This window comes from Cinclus cinclus, chromosome 2, assembly GCF_963662255.1.
Source record: "Cinclus cinclus chromosome 2, bCinCin1.1, whole genome shotgun sequence".
In the NCBI taxonomy this organism is placed as follows: Eukaryota; Metazoa; Chordata; class Aves; order Passeriformes; family Cinclidae; genus Cinclus; species Cinclus cinclus.
In genome coordinates, this window is record NC_085047.1 from 113397315 (window position 1) to 113414917 (window position 17603).

General features: G+C 44.6%; 1 protein-coding gene across 4 annotated transcripts in view; it reads left to right on the forward strand.

Moving 5' to 3' along the window:
• C2CD2 (C2 calcium dependent domain containing 2) overlaps window positions 1-16446 on the forward strand; it is a 33340-nt gene extending 16894 nt beyond the window's left edge. For all 4 annotated transcript variants that reach the window (XM_062488177.1, XM_062488175.1, XM_062488178.1 and 1 more), the window contains exons 7-14: window positions 1400-1508; window positions 3480-3541; window positions 5141-5274; window positions 5526-5697; window positions 6472-6585; window positions 8807-8934; window positions 9692-10004; window positions 14617-16446. In XM_062488177.1, coding sequence (XP_062344161.1) covers window positions 1400-1508; window positions 3480-3541; window positions 5141-5274; window positions 5526-5697; window positions 6472-6585; window positions 8807-8934; window positions 9692-10004; window positions 14617-14843 — 1259 coding nt within the window. In that variant the 3' untranslated portion in view covers window positions 14844-16446. The remainder of the gene's footprint in view (window positions 1-1399; window positions 1509-3479; window positions 3542-5140; window positions 5275-5525; window positions 5698-6471; window positions 6586-8806; window positions 8935-9691; window positions 10005-14616) is intronic.
• The last annotated feature ends 1157 nt before the right edge of the window (window positions 16447-17603 follow it).

Here is a 17603-nt window from a genome sequence, read left to right on the forward strand (position 1 = left end):
CCTGCACAGGTACACGGGGGGCTGGGGAGGGGCAGCTAGTGTGTGCTGATGAAACCATGATTGATGGATGCTGACAGGGTTTATAGGAGCACTGTTGGTATCTTACTGGTGAGTACCCAGTAGCAGAACTGGTCTCTGCTTATGGGCTGTGCCTGTTTTATTCCCATAGTTTGTGTATGCAAACAAAGATCACCCTGGATTTTTGTACTACGTGCTCTACAGGGAATCATTTAGGGCAAAAGTGATTTCTGCTGGTAAGGAAAACAGAGTTAACTGTTGACAGCAGGGTGTCCAGGGCAGAAAAGCTGCAATGCCCTGTTGGTTTGTGGCTCAGGTGTAGCTGCAGGCAGGGCTGTGCAGGGTCCCTGCCCTGGGCTGGGGATGTGGCAGCAGGACCAGGCTCGGACATGGCTGGGGGAGCTGAAAGCAGCTCAGCTGCTTCCTCTGGGGTCAGCTTGGATCCCGAATAAGCTGTGTGTACACAGTGCTTTGTCTCCTCTAATCACCTCGCCAGGCCCAGGCTGCTCTGTGCCTGAGACGGGGCTGATCCAGGGCCCCAGAGCATCCCCAGGGAACAGCTGAGGGCTGCTCCTAGCAAATACAAACCCAGATTCTTCTGGAGACCCGGGGGCAGCATCTTTTGTTTGCTTTGCACACAGTCAGGGCTGAGCTTTTTGTCGCATTCTTTGATATGCTGGAAGTCTGGGTTTAAAATATTTCTGATGCTGCGAGAGCCATATTAAAGAAACTGTTTTAAGAGGAACACATCTGGCAAGCTATTTCCCCTTGGAGCAGCAGTATAACTACTCTTAATATGCCAATTTGCAACACTGTGGAATTCTGAGATCAAGGCAGAGATAAGTCTGCAGCAGTTCTTTAAAACTTGTTTAAAACCACAGTGCACAAACCATTGTGAGTTAGCACTGCTGTCATCAGTCACTTGCCAGCAGAAAAAGCTTATTTTCCTGTTCAAATAAACCACTGTGACTGTGGCCAGGAGGAACTTAGAAAATTTCTGGTTTTTTTTTTAAAGCAGCTGAAAGCAGCTTTGCTTCCTCCCCACCTCACACCCACAACATCACCTGCTCACTCTTTGTCTCCCCATCTTTTTGGATCATTTTATGCCTGCACTTTATTGCTTCATGGGAGGATTTAAATTGGGCTGTCACGTTTCACAGCTTGTAGAGTAGTTCATAAGACAACAGTGATGCAATAGTGACTTTTGCCATGAATGTCCTCAGTGTACAAACCAAGGGAAGGCATTTATTCCGTGGGAGGGTGAGAAAGTGTCTGCAAAAGTCTGTTCAAAAGTGCAGTGTGCAAGGAAGGGGGGGTTTCTTTTCAACAAGTGGCCTCTTGGTGACAGGTAACTGACTGTTGATTTTTCTTGCCCTTACAGGCAGCACAGACCTTGTGTGTATAGTTCAGTTGAATGACCCTATGCAGAAGTTTTCCAGCTCTGTAGCCAAAAATGCTGCACACCTGTTTTGGAAGGACGAGTTTATCTTGTAAGTAACTTTCCTCCTGAGAATACTCCTCTTACACTAAAAAGCACCTTTTTTCTTGAACTGTGTGATAGAGGAATGGCATTTTTAAATAGTTCCATTCTTGGCCTTTCTCTGTGTGGCCTCAGAGAAATCTGGAGCTGGTAGGGGCTTCAGGATATCTGATTACCTTCTGCATGGATAGGAGATACAAGTCTCTAGGTGTTCCATGGTAGATACATGATTCCAGTAGATGACAGCAGTCACAGGCATAGTAAATCACCTCAGGGCTACCCTCCAGTGCCAGAAAAGAAGTGCTACCAAGGTTTTGAATTCACTTTACTGTGAAAACTGCATTTGAGGGAATCTAATGTCTCCCCATTCCCTCCCCTGAGTGGAAAAAGCAAAGGTGCAACAACTGTTGACCATCTGAAAGAATGGTGGCCATGACTAAAAAGGGAGTGCAAAACTTAACTAGATTTTCTTTCTCCTGTAGAACAAAACAAGGGACTTTTCAGGCAGCCTACACAGTATTCTGTGATTCACACAGCTGCTGTAAATAAGGTCAAAAGTGAGCAGTTCTAAAACTATTTTTATTTTCACTTTGTAACAGCAGAGGAAAAATGGCTTCTGAGCTGCATGAGTTTAGGAAAGTGGGGGGAGTCACTGATGAACTTTGTTTTCTGAAGTATCACAAAGTGCTTCAGCCTCTGGGTCTGTGATCCACTTCAGCCATCTGTTGGTAGAACAGCACCCATGCTCAGTGTTGCAGAGCAGAGAGTTCCCAGCAGTTTGGGACAGGAAGTTTGTAAGAATAATACCCTTTTCCAACTGAAAGGGCTGAGAGAGGGCAGGCAGGATGTGATTAACTTGACTGGAATTTGGCCTTGACACTAGGAATAGTGCTGGGGTTTCCACACTGCTTTGCAGAAGTGCATGAGGTTAGCTTGGGGGCTTTTACAGATAAATGATTAGGATTTTGGCAGGAGGTTTGAATCTTTCAAGTTCCCACACACAAACCTCTGCCCTTTTCTTTCTTCGGAGCCAAAAACATCTTCCACTCTGAACACCACTGCACTCACCATCATGTCAGGCTCTGCTTTAGCTTCATGGAAAAGCAGCAGTAGTGCCATCAAGGTGTTCCTTTCCAAATTTTGAGGTGCAAGAAGGGTGGGAGTGGCAGGGAAGAACTTAAAATCTGCTGCATAGATGATGTGCCACAGCATCTAGTGGAGGTGTGGTGTCTGCAGCCAGGATCACACCATCCTGAAATGGAGCCATAGCAAAATGAAGTACACGTGTTCGTGTGCCCTTAGGGTTTTTGGCAGAACACCTGCTGAGAAGGTTATAAAATGAACTTTTACTGGAGGGTTCCTCAGTAGGTACCCAGTTTGCTTCGCTGTCTCAGAGGAGAGGTTTTGTGTCTGTTGTCTAGTCCATCTTGGGAAGTAACCACATGTGTAATTCTGGGAGTAGTTCACCTGGGTTTTGTCACTCAGAAACTCGTTCTTGTTGGCTTGCAGCATCCTTGAGTCTTGTTTTGGAGAAGTGATACTGACTCTTCTCATTTAAAGCCATAACTACTTCTGTTTCCTTGTATCTGTCCTGTTTTTTGCAGGACACTCGCCTGCTTTGCCAGGGATGTTGATTGAGCCTGTTCCAGCATCTTGACTTAAAAGATCCTGCCAGGAGAAACAAAGCTTTCTGGTGCTGTGGTGTAGCAGTCAGACTAGGAGCTTGCAGGGCAGCTTTTTGTCAGCTCCTGGGGAGAAGAAAAGCCTCTGAAATTAAACAAATTGAACCTGTTCAAATGTGGGGGAGGGACCCAGGCCATGGTTTTCTCACTGTGATCCCTTTAGTCACTCTTACCCAGCTGCAAGGTGCAGTGTTGGGCTTGGAGAGGGCTGAGAAAAGCTGGGGAAGGGGGAAAACCTACGTGGGAAGGAAAATCTGCTTGGCCTGCAGAGACATAACATGGTTTTGTTTCCTTCACAGTGAGCTAAGTGCCAAATCAAAAGAGTTGCAACTGCAAATAGTAGAAGATGGGAAGTTGGATAGTAAGTATTAAGACTGAGTTATTTTGCATGGTCAGCGTGTGTGCTTTGCTGTGTGCTGACAGAAGTCCCCTTTTATTTCTGGATGGGCTCAGAAACTGAGATTCATGGGTGGGAGGAGAATACATTGACCAGGTGCCTCTCTCATGGCCTGGGTTAAGGTTATAGAGAACCTTTGGGTTTCTTTCTAGATTGTCAGGGTACTGAGTCTTCCAGGTGCTGATAGCCTGTATTTTTCCATCTTCTAAACATCTAACAAATCCACTGTGAACCTTTTTGGTTTCAAGTTAAGTTTTTGAGTTCTTTCTGTGGCTGAAGGGGAATCATGGGGGTTAATTCCTTTTCAAGTCCCAGACACTCCCTAACAATTCAGGTATGAAAATCACAATCAGGTGTAAAACACTCCAATTCTGATTATGTTGGAATAAATATAACACATGGGGGCTCAAACATTTTTACAACTGAATTCTGTTGTTTCAGAATTATTTTTAATAATATAGATATACAGAGTTGTGCAATACCTTGCTTATGATACGTGATTATTGGAGGGATTGAAAAGTCAACAGTTTTAAAAAATTTCTCTGATATGGATGCTATTTTTTTTTTTAAAAAAAGTATTTTATTTAAAAAAAATACTGAGTCCACAAACTTATGTTTTTCTTGGACAAAATGTAGTCTTGATTGTACCTAAGCATCTTTAGTCTTTCAGACAACACCAGGAATGTTCTACATCCTAACTTTCAGCCTGGTTTCCTGAAGGAAAGGTCCCAGTGGATTGCAGTGACAATTCTCTTCCTCCCCCTCTGCCCCTCCATGCCTGCTGAGGTGTTCTTCTCAAAAAAACTTTAATAGAAGACTCAAACAGAGTCATATTAATGAGCAGAGAGCTGAGTTAAGTGACTGTAATGTCGCTCCCTACTTGTATAATACAGGTATGGACAAGAGTTTATTACACCTGTTATACCTGTTCAAATTGTAAGTGTTGGAGAACATCATTTAATACAAATTCTCAGCACCTGTTCTGTGGTAACCTGACCCCAAAGGACCAGTGAAGTGTAGGAATTTATTGTTTTTAAACATTCTGCTTTGCACAGAAAACTAGGATTTCATCTCTGAAATCATGCTGTACCTTTGCTAATAATTTGTTTTGGTCTGAGAGCTGATAAAGTCAGGGGAGGAGCAAGAGAATTGCTGAAGTTTTACTGAAGTTCAGCAGATTAAGGAACATCATTGTTATGATGCACCAGTTAACCAGGAATCCAGATTGTCCTCTGAAATGAAAGATGCAGAAATTGTTTATGGAGATTGTCCATCAACCTAATAGTTGTTTCCTTTTTTACCTAGACATTCTGCATATAAAAAGAAAAATAATGGCCAGAAACAAGAGTAAATATTTCATGGTTCCATTCTTTCCTAGGCCAGACTGAGGAATAGTCATAAAATGGAAAAAAAGCTGCAAAATGCCACTTCTCTGCCCTGTGGTGTAGAACCAGTTACTGCAACTTTTTGCCTGATTTTTTTCTCCTCCCTTCCTGTATTCTCCTCCCTTGCAAATCCTGGCAGCTTAAATCTGGGCTGACCTTGCTGCTTTTGTTTTTGCAGGTCCTTTATCTGGGAAGGTGACTGTACCTCTAGACCTGTTCAGGAAACAACCCTCTGGGCAGCACAGCTTTGCGCTGACCAGCGGGGCCAGGGAGAGCAGCTTGGAGCCAGGGCTGGGATCCATCAGTGCAGAGGTACTGCTGGCCTTGGGGGGGTTTGGGGTGCATGGTTTGGGGTGCATCTTTCACTTCAAAAAGTGCTTGGGAATGCTCATCTCATGCTTGGACTTGTGGCTGAGTCAGAGCAGCCAGTTCTGATTGCAGGATGTGTCAAAAGAATAAACCCTTGAGTTTGGTTCAGCAGAAACCTTGAAGGAGTACCAGCTAGAATTAAAGTCCTTCTTACCTGACTGTGCTTCTGAGGTGGTGTTTCTCTGTCTCCTTAGTTCTCTTTTATAGAACCCAGTGAACTGAAGGCAAGGCAGGTCTCCTCCCCAGTGCTGGCCACCAAGATCGAAAAGGATCGCACTGTGATGCCCTGTGGGACTGTGGTCACCACTGTCACTGCTGTGAGAACCAAACCTCGTCTGGAAGGGAGAGCATCCCCTCTCAGCACAGGTCAGATCTTCCTGTGTTCCCTCCGTGGGCACCAGGAGAGGCACTGGGGACTGGGATGTCAGGGAAGCACCATTTTCCAGAGTTCTCTGACGTGTTGGAGTGGGGTTGTTGTTCATATTCTCCAGAATCAGGTTTTTTAATTTTCATGAAAACTTGTTTCTTACAAGAGGAACAGTTAATGTTTCTTTTAATACGTGCTATAAATCTTCACCATGGTGTGATAATGTAGAAGGGGCTGGATTTTGGTGGATGTTTTTTCACATGACAAACACTTCAGACTCTCAGAGGTTTGCTGATAACAAACCATTCTGTGCCCTCTAACCCTGATCTGTATTATCATCTCTGATGAAGGCTGCTGTTACCTGGTGACAAAATACTTTCCAGCATACCCTCTAGGAGCAGATTTTCCAATTTTTCTTGGAAAATCATAAAAGGATGTACCTGTGAAGAGTCTTGGTGTGAAGCATCACAAAAATCTGTGTTCTTTTAAGTTGTCAAAGCAAATATTTTATTTAAATGGTTGTTGTCAAATGTATTACAGTAGAATGTTTTAATTCTGTTACGTTTTAAACATTTAAAAATGTTTGAAAAAATTCTCACACTTCACTGGCCTTTTGGGGTCAGGTTTACAATAGAACATGTGTTGAGAATTTCTGTTAAACAATTTTCTCAAACATTTATTATTTGAACAGGCATAACCGGTATAATAAACTCTTACTAATGTAAGAAAAAATGTCTTGACCAGTTCAAATAACCAAAAAACTTGCTCCTCAGATTCTCCTGTGAAAACTCCAGTTAAAGTAAAGGTGACTGAAAAGGATTTCACTGTTGAAGCCCTCCATTCTCATGGTGCTCCAGTCAGCAAAACTTTGTCTTCTTCAGATACAGGTAATAAAAATGTTTGAAGCTGCTAGGGGAGACATTTCTCTGTTCTGCACATGGGATTAATGTGATCCTGATAAAATGACAGCCAGCCCATGTGGCTGCTGCCTGTCAGCAGCACTGGGGTGTTTATATTACAAAGCACTGTGGTTTGGGGCATGGCAGCATTGCAGTAAAAGTCTGGTTTTAATTGGCAATTAAAATTACTAGTTTTGAATAAATAACGATGAGCTGTGGTTTGGAGAGGGGAGGAGACTGCAGAAAAGCCAAAATTAAGTCTTTTCTCCTACTTTTGAATGAAAGATGCCTCCTTTCTTAAAGGCACAGGGGATGCTGTACTAAATTGAAACCCTGTGACATGTACCTCTAATTCCCCTCTGTCTAAAGAGAAGGCAGAGGCTGGGCTGATGTAAGGAAGGCTCAGTTCTCTTCCTAGCCCTGCCATTGGGCTTTTTTGGGCTTCCTGTGCTCGTTTGTCCACCTTCCTAAGTCACCTGGATACTGAAGTTCCTTCAGAGTGTCAGGTGGTATTAACAATAAATATTAATTCCCTTTGAATTGTATGTAAACCTGATTTTATCTCTGGGGAATTTACCTTTTCAAGTTGCAGCTCTAAATCTTCAGCACATTTTTCAGTCCTGTGTGTGGTCACCACTGAACCTTTCAGTGGCTCTGTGGGCAAGAGTGGTGACAGATGTGACCCAGTGTGGCTGCCAGTGGCACCTGATGTGGAGTTCAGTTGGCTTTGTACAGGTCTGAGAGGAAAATGGACAACCTGGAGATGATCTGGGCTGCTCCTGACACAGTCAGGAGGTTTCTGAGAGACAGGAATGTGTTGACCAACAAATATGGGGAAGGGCAAGAAGCAGTAACCATGAACAGCTGAAACAGCACTTGGATCTTTTCCTATCTCCAGGATAAGAAATACTCTGATAGCAGTGTGGTATTATTACATCAATTTGGGAAATGTTAAGATAATGCAAGACTGCTGAGTTGACTCTCTGAAATGTTCATAGTGTTAAAGACACAAAACACTTACTGGAAAATTCACCTGGAGACAGCTTATTCCACATTGTTCTGGACAATGTTTTTCTTGGGAGTGCAGGGGGATTTCTGTGAAGTGCTTATACAGTACTGCAGAAAGAATTACTCATTAGAACAAAAGCCAAATGAAAGAAATACAAAGGAGCTTTTGATATGACAATAACTTAGGTAAAAGTTATTGCAAACATTGTGGCAAAATAGCAGGAAGCACTCTGGAAAAGATGCTGTGTCTGTGCCATAGTTCTGAGTGAAGACAACAATAAGAATTAATGCAGGGGCTGGGGAGATGGAAAAAGTCAAGGTTTGAGATGACTGTGCAGACATGCACACATATTCTTAATTTTAAACCTCATCTTTTATTACATTAATGTCCCAATAACAAAAGGCACTGCTCAATTTAGTTAACACTGGTGCTGTTCCTGCCTCTCTTCTTTTTGCTGTTGTTCAAACGCTTGCCAGAGAAGTCCACCTCAGGCAATTAAACATGGGGGATTTTTGTCTTGTTGACTTCCTTAGCCCTGTTTGTTCCTGAGCTTGATGAATTTGATTAATGTGTGTTTTCGTCCTAGATGCCAGAAAGGGCCATGCTTAAAAATAAACTCATGTTTGTCACTAAAGAGCATTTTATACAGAAGATTTTATATTCCTGTGCAGTGTTTGGAGAGGAAAAGGAAGTGGACTTTACAGGAGTTGGAGGCAGCTACTTTGCCTTCCCCTCCCCATCACAGTGCCATAGCAAAACTGGAAATGCTGAGCAGGGAGGTCTGTGAAAGGAGCAAAATGACAAAAAAGCTGCCTGAGGAAGTAGTATCATGTGTAGCCAGCCTTGTACCATGTTAGAACTGTGGTTCTTCATGACTGTGATAACTCACGATGTCCCCACTGTCACCACAGGGCAGCAGTGCATTGAAATAATGGGGTGTTTTGTCCAGGCTTCCAGAACCTCCTTTGTTCTTGTGGAAGGGGTTTGTAAGTGCCATTTGATACCTTTTCTCCAAAAATGGGTGACAGGAGGGAAAGACAGGACCTGCTGGCTGGGTGGTGAATTGGCAAGTTTATGGTGTTGATGCCATTTCTGTGAATTTTAAGTCAAGGATAAACTCTGCCTGTTTCTGCTCTTTTTTGTTGGGTTTTTTTTTCCCTGTTGCTCCTTCTCCCCTCTGAAATGATCCTTTCTTTTCAGAGCTGCTGGTACTGAATGGCACTGACCCTGTGGCAGAAGCAGCCATCAGGCAGCTGAGCGAGTCTGCAAAGCAGAAGCTGAAGTCTCCTCGGAAGAAAAGCACCATTATCATATCAGGGGTGTCCAAGGTAGAGCAGAAAACAGCACTTGGAGTTAATGCTTAGTTCTGTAAAGCCTTTGCTGCGCTGACTCTTCTGCTTCTGCTGTCCCTGCAGAATCCACTTCTGTGTGCCAGGCTTTTTCTGTGACCGTTTTCAAGTTAAGCCAAATCAGGGTGTTGGGTTCTGATTGTTAGATTTGACAGCCTGACTAAAAATGCACTGTGTTCTTGGATAAGGAGTGGTGTTAGGGATTTGGGAAAATCAGTTTAGGTGAGAAGAGAGGATAATCCTTCTCTGTGTTTCACCCATGTAGGGAAGATGCACTGAAGAAGTATGAAAGATTGTTCTAGTTTTTTTCAAAGCTGTTAAAACCCTCTAAAAAACCTCTGGTTCTCTGGCTGCTGTTCCAGAGGGAGGGCAAACAGTGAGACAAGATGAAATGCTTTGATGTTCATTTTCTTAAAAGGGCCAAAAGATTCTCTGTATATGCTGACACTGCATTACAGCAGCACATGTAGGGGAGTCCTGCTATTTTTAGTGGGGCCAGGGATAGGTGGAAGGCAATTACTAAATTTTTTTTGCTGATTTGGCCTTTGCAGCATGATTCAAACTTTGCTAAATGCTCTTCTCCTTTAGTAGAGCTAAGGAATCTTCAGGTGGCTTGTTGATGGTCACGAGCAATACAAGTACAAGTGTAAAGAGTTATTTGAACTCTTGCAGGGAGGTTTATTTTTCTCCAGCAGGATGACTTGTGTCAGTGTTGTCTCTTATTTCCACTGGGCAGACCTCTTTATCTCAGGACAGTGAAGCTTCACTGATGATGGACTATGCTGCAGCCATGGACAGCTCCTGCAGGGAAGCAGATCCACCCACTGTGGAGGAAGCTGTTGCTAAAATCTCCTCTGATAAAAAGCAGTCACTGAGTGCTACAGAAAGAGTCCCTGGTACCGACCCACAGCAAAGCACCCACAAGGCCTGGGGTTTGGAGAATGGCAGCCAGCAGTGGGACACCAGCACACTCTTAGACCAGACCTCTGAAGAAATATCTGGGAGCTCATTAAGTGTTTCAGAAACCGGGAGCATGAAAAAATCTAAAGGTACACGATCCTCACTTCCACTTCAGCAACTGCTTTCTCTATGTAATTGGCTGCAGTAGTTCACCCTTTCTTACTGATTTTTTTTTTGTCCTTCAAACTCTTTGTGATTGTGGTGTTGGTTGAAGCTGTTTTACTTACAGCTCTCTGAGCCAGCTCAGGCTTTCTTACCCTCCCCTCCATGAGGAAACAGCTCACCCTTAGAAACTGGCAGCTCATTATGCCCGGCTCAGTTATTTGGGAGACAAATCACTTGTCACATTATCAATTCCTCAAGGAAAACTGTGTCCGTGTAACCCAGGACTTGCCTTATATTGGCAGCCCCATTACCAAGGTGAGGATGGCAGGGATCCACAGTTGATTCCCAGTACATTGCTCTTCTTCCTTCACATCTCTGAGCACAAGGCTCCCCTGCCCTCACTAAAGTGTGTGTTCAGGGAAGCACCACAGCTGAGGCAGAAACTGCCTGGTGAACAGATTCCCCCTTTTCACTCATTTCATTAATGCATAATTCGCTAAAGAAAACAGAATAAAAGTTAATTTTATAAGTTAATAAGGCATCACGTCATTTTGCTTAGGTAGCTGCACACCTGAATAGCTGCAGTTTGAAAATGTCTTCGGGTTCTTTGTGTTCCCTTGGTCAGTCCAGTAACCTGTTAGCACTGGTTTGTGGTAAACACAGGGGCTATTAGGAAATCTTACAAAATGGCCAGTGCAGTGGACTGTGCCCCAAACAGGCACACAGGTTGCACCTTAGAGTTAAAAAAAATTCTGTTCTTGTCACTCATATCCATCCCTCTCTGCTTTATTATTTCCTATCCTTTCCTCGCCCAGAGATCCTGGGAAATGGCTCCCTACAAAACCTCTCTATTTTACTGGATTATCACCCCCCTCACCCACAGGGCAGACACTGGAGCTCTTTGTCAGGACCCTCCCTTAGAGCTTGGAGGTCTCTGGCCTTCCCACAGCTGGACTGCAGTACATGAGAGATCAGGAGGGTACAGCAACAATCCCTGTCACACACATGCTCAGGCACTGGAAAGTCTTGGGTGTGTTTGGGGTGAGGGCAATGCGTTGGTTGTCAAGGGATTTGGCTCATTTTGGAGCCTGGAAAAGTTTAGGAAGCTGTGTGAGAAACTGCAAAGCCTCTGGACTCTTCTTCAGCGTGTTACTCTAAAACAAGTAAATGGAAGTTTGTATGTGAATTGTTGTCCAGTTTTGGGTTGCCCTGTGCAGAGATGAGGCTTCTAGAGCTCCTTTTCACACAGTTCAGTATAAGACTGCTAAAACCTTATCTCTGAGACTGCAAAATATCTCTGAGAGAGTTGTATCATCTTGAAAAAATACTTGGAAAAAACCAGCTCAAATCCCATTCATTATACACAGATGTCTTTGTGGAAGTCTTGAATCTCTGCTTTGTCACAGCTGAGTAGCTTTTATGGAGTAAGATAGGAAAACATTTCAACCCCTCTGCCTTCAGTGAACTGTGAATAGTTCAAGGCTTCTGTTTGTCAAATGTTTTCCCTTAAAAAAACAACAAAAAACCCACCACAACTAAACCCACAAATACAATAACAGAAAAGCCCAAACACTGCAAAAAAACCCAAACAAGACCCCTTCTGCTTTGAAAAGGCTTTTGTGTGTGTTAATGTCTTAAAAAGGTGGCACATTTTTTTCACTCTTGCATATTTTTGTTTGGTTTTTTACCTTTCTGACTTCCTCTTTCTTACCCATTCCCTTTTATAAACTTAAGATGACTACTATGCCAGCCAGAATTAATTACCTACACAGTAAGTTATTCGTCTCTTTTTTTTTTTTTTAATCCCTAAGAAAATGTAGCTTTACAATGAGACGCTCATTGTAAAAACCAAAGCAAAAATTAGTTTGACACCCCTTTTCTTCTTCCCCCATCCATTCCTTTTCTCCTTCCAAAATTACCTTCCTGTGCTCAGGTGTCTTAGCAGAGCAGTCTGCTGTGACAAATCATCCTTCTGGTGGTTGTGCTGTCCAGGAGGGTCACACAGAAAGTGCAGCAAGGAAGGAGGGATGCTCTACATTCCAAATCTCTCTCCATCATGCCCATTGCTGTAGTATCTGGTAATCAATCAAAATCTGCTCATGCAAACCATGTGTGACCCCATAACTGGATATACATACCAACAAAACTTAACTTTAAAACCTGCTGCTTAAAGATTTTGGATAAAAGGTTTTCTAGCCTAACTTACAGAGCTACCACAACCTCAGCAGGTATTTACAAAAACAGCAGCTTTTTACAAAACCACCTGTATGAAAACTGTTTTGGAAGCTGGGAAGGAATGGAAAGCAGTCTCTGTTCATATCCTCGTAGATGTGGAAGGACATCTTCCTCCATTAGCACAAATGAGATTCAGAAGTGATCCCACCCCCACAAGCATTTTTAGAACACCCTACATTAGTGCAGCGAGTTTGTGTTGGTACCAGTGCTCTCTGCTCATCTCCTGGTGCTGGGGGCAGGGCTGGCACATGGATCCTGTTGAACTGGAGGCATCAGCATGCAAAGAGCACATGAACCAGCATGAGCACTGTCGGGCTGCTGCCCTGCCCTGCCTCCTCCCAGGGCTGCATGTCTCTGCAGCAGCCAGAGCCACTGCCAGGCAGCACTGGCTTCAGACTGCTGGGCATGTGGCAAGCTTCCAGGCAGCAGAGACTGGGCACCAGGGAGCTCTTGTGTTGGGGGCTGCTGCTTGTGCTGAGCCTGTGTTGCTCTCAGGGAAGTGCTGCCCCTGGTTTTTCAGCTGCAGCGAGTTGTCCCAGGCCACCCGCACAATTTTTGGAGCATTCTTAGTCAGGTGCTGTTTCCTGGTGTAGAAAATCAGCCTGAATGACAGAATGGATGGGAGTAAAAATCTGCTTAGGGATAAACCCTTGTGTCCCAGTGCTGCTGGCACGGCTTCAGCTGCAGCTGCCAGGGCTGCTGGGCAGAACAGCTGCCTGCTCAGACAGGAGCTGCACAGCAGAGGAGCCTCTGCATCCCCCCAGCCTCTGCACATCAACAGCTGTCAGCGTCCTGGGCTGGAACACTGCTGCTTTTGTGCTGCTGACAGCAGCTTGAAGTGGTACTGCTTTGCCAAAAAGATCAATCGGAGGCTGATGGGAGAGCAGTCAAGATTCAAATCCACGAGTTCTGGTTGCTTGCAGCTGATTTCTGCTTCCCATTCCATTGTGCCCTGTGAGGAGAGTCTCAGCAGCCACCAGAAAAAACATGCTTGAATATCCTCCCAGGTGCTGAGTGCTTAGCCCTTAAAGTACACAGTAATAAACCCAAGTACATGTTTGTGACTGCTTTGGTGTGTACAAAGCAGCATCTGGCTGCCATGAAATACCTGTTCTGCAGCTGTCACTGTGTGCAGAGTGACACAGAGGCCTTGTCAGGTCCTCAGGGGACAAACATTTAATTCTGGCTGTGGCAGTGTCCCATGAAAGAGCTGCACTGTGTGTTGCTTGTTATGTCCGTTTGCAGTGGGAGGAAAAGCAGAATCAAGACCATGCCATGACTGGAATTAATAGCTGAACTGAGAAAGGATCAGGAAACCTGATAGTGGTGCAGGGAGGAGGTGTGGAAGCTTTGCCAGGGAGGTGACTGTCCCCACATCCAATTCTGACTGCCAGAAGCTCCTGTGCTGGCTTGTCACATGGGTCCTCCTCCATTCAAACTGGCTCCTGCCACCTGGGACAACAGCCCTACCACTTCCATACCAAACTGATGCTGTTTTAACACAGAGCTGATGTCCCAACCAGGCTGAGTGTTGCTGGTCGCCCGGAGCAGCGTCCCTGCCAGCTGCACACCAGGCACACGGGCACACATGGAGAGGGAGGGTGGAATTTGGCAGAATGGCTGCAAAAACAACTCAAGCATGCAAAGAGAGGAGTAGTGATAGCTGCTGTTGGCAGCATGAGTCCCTGGTGAGATGACAGCTGCAATTGCCTTGGCTGCATGCTGGGTTTGACATGGGGTCAAGGGAAGGAACACGGCAAAATAAAGCAACTTAATTTACCGCAGGAGGGATTTGGGCAGACTTCTGAACCTGTTGGAAGTAGATGTAGTATTATTTTTAATCTGCTTGAAGTGCATTGCTATTCCTAACAGGGTTTGAGAATAGCAAATGCTTTGTGAGTGTTACTCTGGGTGGTGCTGCTGAATTTGTACGGAACACCTTCTGCCTGGCTTGTACAGAACCACTGCACACACGTTTACTGCCAGGTACTGTTGTCCTGCACCTCAAATTAAATTTGCTTCACATGGTGCCTCACAGGCTGACCTTCACCTCCTTTGATCTCTGAAACAACAAAGAGTAACATTATTTCCTCTCTTCATAAAATCCTTTCCACTTGACTGGTTGGAAAGGTTGGAAAGGTTGGAAAGATGTGCCTCTTTGACACATGAGAGCCCAGGGTACAACCCACACCAGCCACTGTGCATGTGTATGACCACAGAAGAGCATTTGGAACTAAGTGTAAGGAAGGAGACTTAAATCAGAGGGTCAGCTTTTCTCACTCGTTCTGCAGTTAAAGCCGAGTTTCAAGAGGACAGCAGCATGTTCTGTCTAAAGCATCCCGCACCTTTTCCCTCCCACAGGTGGGATTTTGAAGAAAAGCGCAAAGCTGTTTTTCCGCCGGCAGCATCACCAGAAGGACCCGGGAATGAGCCAGTCCCACAACGACCTGGTGTTCCTGCAGCAGCCTCTGTCAGAGGAGAGCCGCAAGAAGGGTGGGACACTCTCACGAATTCTGAGCAAGAAGCTCCTTTCCAGGAACAAGAGCAAGAACAAACTGAACGGTGCTTCGGGAGAGCCGTACCTATAAACCCAAACCCTCTCTGATGGGATACCCGCTCAGCAGTTGAGCACTTGTTTACAGAGCAGTACTAGAGAATACAAATATGGCTGATGACTTGCATAAAAGGATGTTCACTATTAACAGTGGTCTTTTTGGTTTATTTCTCCAAAGCGTTTTTTCGCTCTGATGATGAAGTTGCTCCTCCAAGTACAAGCAGTGCCTAGTGTGTCCTGACAGCTTTTGGAGGAGTCTGTGGGTTCTTGTGGAAGAGGAGGGAGGATGGGGACTGGTGCAGGTGGGGACCAAGAAGGCACCTGATGTCTTGGGGTGCACTGGGAAGAGCATTTCCAGCAGGTAATGCCCCTGTGCCCAGCCCTGGAGGCGCCTCTGGGCTGCTGTGCCCAGCTCTGGCTCCTCAGCACAGCAGGGACAGGAGCTCCTGGAGCTCAGCAAGGGCCTGGAGCATCTCCGTGCCCAGGAAAGGCTGAGGGAGCTGGGGCTGCTCAGCCTGGAGAGGAGCCCCAGCTGGGAGGGGCTGAGCCCTGCCCGTCCCTGGTGTCTGTCTGTCCCTGGCTGTCTGTCCCTGGCTGTCCCTGGCTGTCCCTGTCTGTCTGTCCCCGTGTGCAGGGAGGGCAGAGCAGTCCCAGGCTCTGCTCCAGGGCCCAGCAATGGCCCCAGAGCCACGGGCAGGGACTGAGCCCAGCAATTCCCCCTGCACAGGAGGCACAACTTTATTGTGCACTGACCACGCACTGGGACAGACTGCCCAGAGAGGCTGTGGATTCTCCTTCCTTGGAGATACTCCAGAACTGTTGGGACACACTGCTGTGCCTTGTGCTCTGGGATGGCCCTGCTGGAGCAGGGGGGTGACACCAGATGACCCCATGTGAGTTCCAGCCTGACTGATCCCTGTAGGGAGGACCCAAAGGTGATCACCTGGATTTACATCGGGGGGTTGCTCAGGACTGAAACATCACACCCAGTTTATGTGACAGAACCTCTACAGAGAGAGAAGACACCACTGTGCTCCCTCACTGCAGCCTGAACAGGAGCAACTGATTTTTCTAGTCAGACTGAAAGGAGGAAAAGAAAGAGGCCCAGATCCAGTTTGTGTTGTAATTTGGAAGCGGGTGAGTGTTCAGAAGCAGGAGGAAAATGCTGACTCAGATATCCTACTGTAATAACTTGCCTGCTCTAATCACTGCTCAGCCCATGTAGGTGGAGAGATGCCTTTGACATTAGCCATAAATCAATAAATTATGCAAATACCAGTACTAGCATATTGTTTAATGTTCTGCTTTAAAAAAAAGTTATGCTTAAACAGAATTTGGTTTTGTTTGTTTTTTTTTTTTTAATCTACTTGAAGCTACTCACAAACAAACTATTTTCCAAATCTTACATGTAGCTTTTCTTCCCTGTGTGAGAAGCTGTATTGCTGATGCAAAAACTCATCTTAGGGCCTCTAATTCCTTCTCCCAAGTGTCTGTTAGACAAGTACATAAACTATCATATCAAAGCTAGGAGCAGTAAATGGTGAATAGAGCATAGTTAACCCTACAGTGCTTTTCATTGGGAAGTTTGTCCTACTTGCCAAACTCTTACTGAGATCTTAAAATACACAGTTGTGAAGAAAGCTTTTGAAGAAATACTAATTTCCTTAGTTCAGTTTCTAGATTTTCCAGTGTTGTCATGTGTTGAGTGGTTGGTCAGATGAGTCTTTAAATCTTTTTTTTCCTTACTAAATATTACAGCTAGCTCCTTTAGTCTGAAATGAAAAACTGATGGGAGCAGAGGCATAATTCTCATTTTGGCTATGAAGAATAATAAAATGTCAGTATTTCACAGGTACCACCTTTCATGATTTACCTGTACTTTTCCATCATCTACATTCCTGCTGAGGACAAAGGACCAAGCCTGTTCTCTTCAGCCAAGAAAAACATCCATCCATTCCAACTAAATTACTGATGTGAATGGATGATAGACCTTGTGCCTACTTTGCCAGTGATTTTTTTTTTCCCTGGCCCCCTTCCCCCCTTTAAGCCATTCAACACTTTGCAGATATTTGGGCTTTCAACTTAAAGCATTCATCAAAAATAGAAAGTTACTGAAGAATAGAAACACATTTCAAATTTCTGATGGACTCAAGGTTCTCTGGTAAACCAGTAAAAAAGTAGAGGGGGATTTGGTTTCTTTTTTACCAAGAAAATGATGGAACTGAACTGTCAAAATCTTTTAACTGTTTAAAAATACTGTTTATGTGTAACCTCCTAAGATCACCATGGTAGTACAGTAGACCAGACTATCAAATAGTTGTACATTTAAGCATGCTGCTTGTTACGAGAACACTTGGAGGCATTTTAATGTTCTGTATTTTGAAAATTGGGTACAAATGAATTTTCTGGAGCTGTATTGTGCTTAGAAATCCCAGTTCAGTAATACAGGTTTCTCTAGCCTGAATGTGCCTGAACAGTTTTGTTTATTTCTAATTTAATACAAAGTAGAAGTTTTATTCCTTCATATGTTCTAGAGTGGTTCATGGTGAAAGCATTAAAACCCTGATGTCATGTTCCCTCAACAGACACTTTTTCTCTTGATTTTACCAGGAACTCTCTGTGTTATGGGGCAGGATGGGGGTCAAGTGCCTGCCATTTTTGAATGCTCAATCTTTGTTGCTGAAGGATAAAATCACAACTGGTCCCTAAATTCAAGAAATCCAAATGAAACTGAGCTCCGTGGTTAGCACATCCATACAAAGAATTGTGGAATTGGGAATGTAGAGGCAGCACA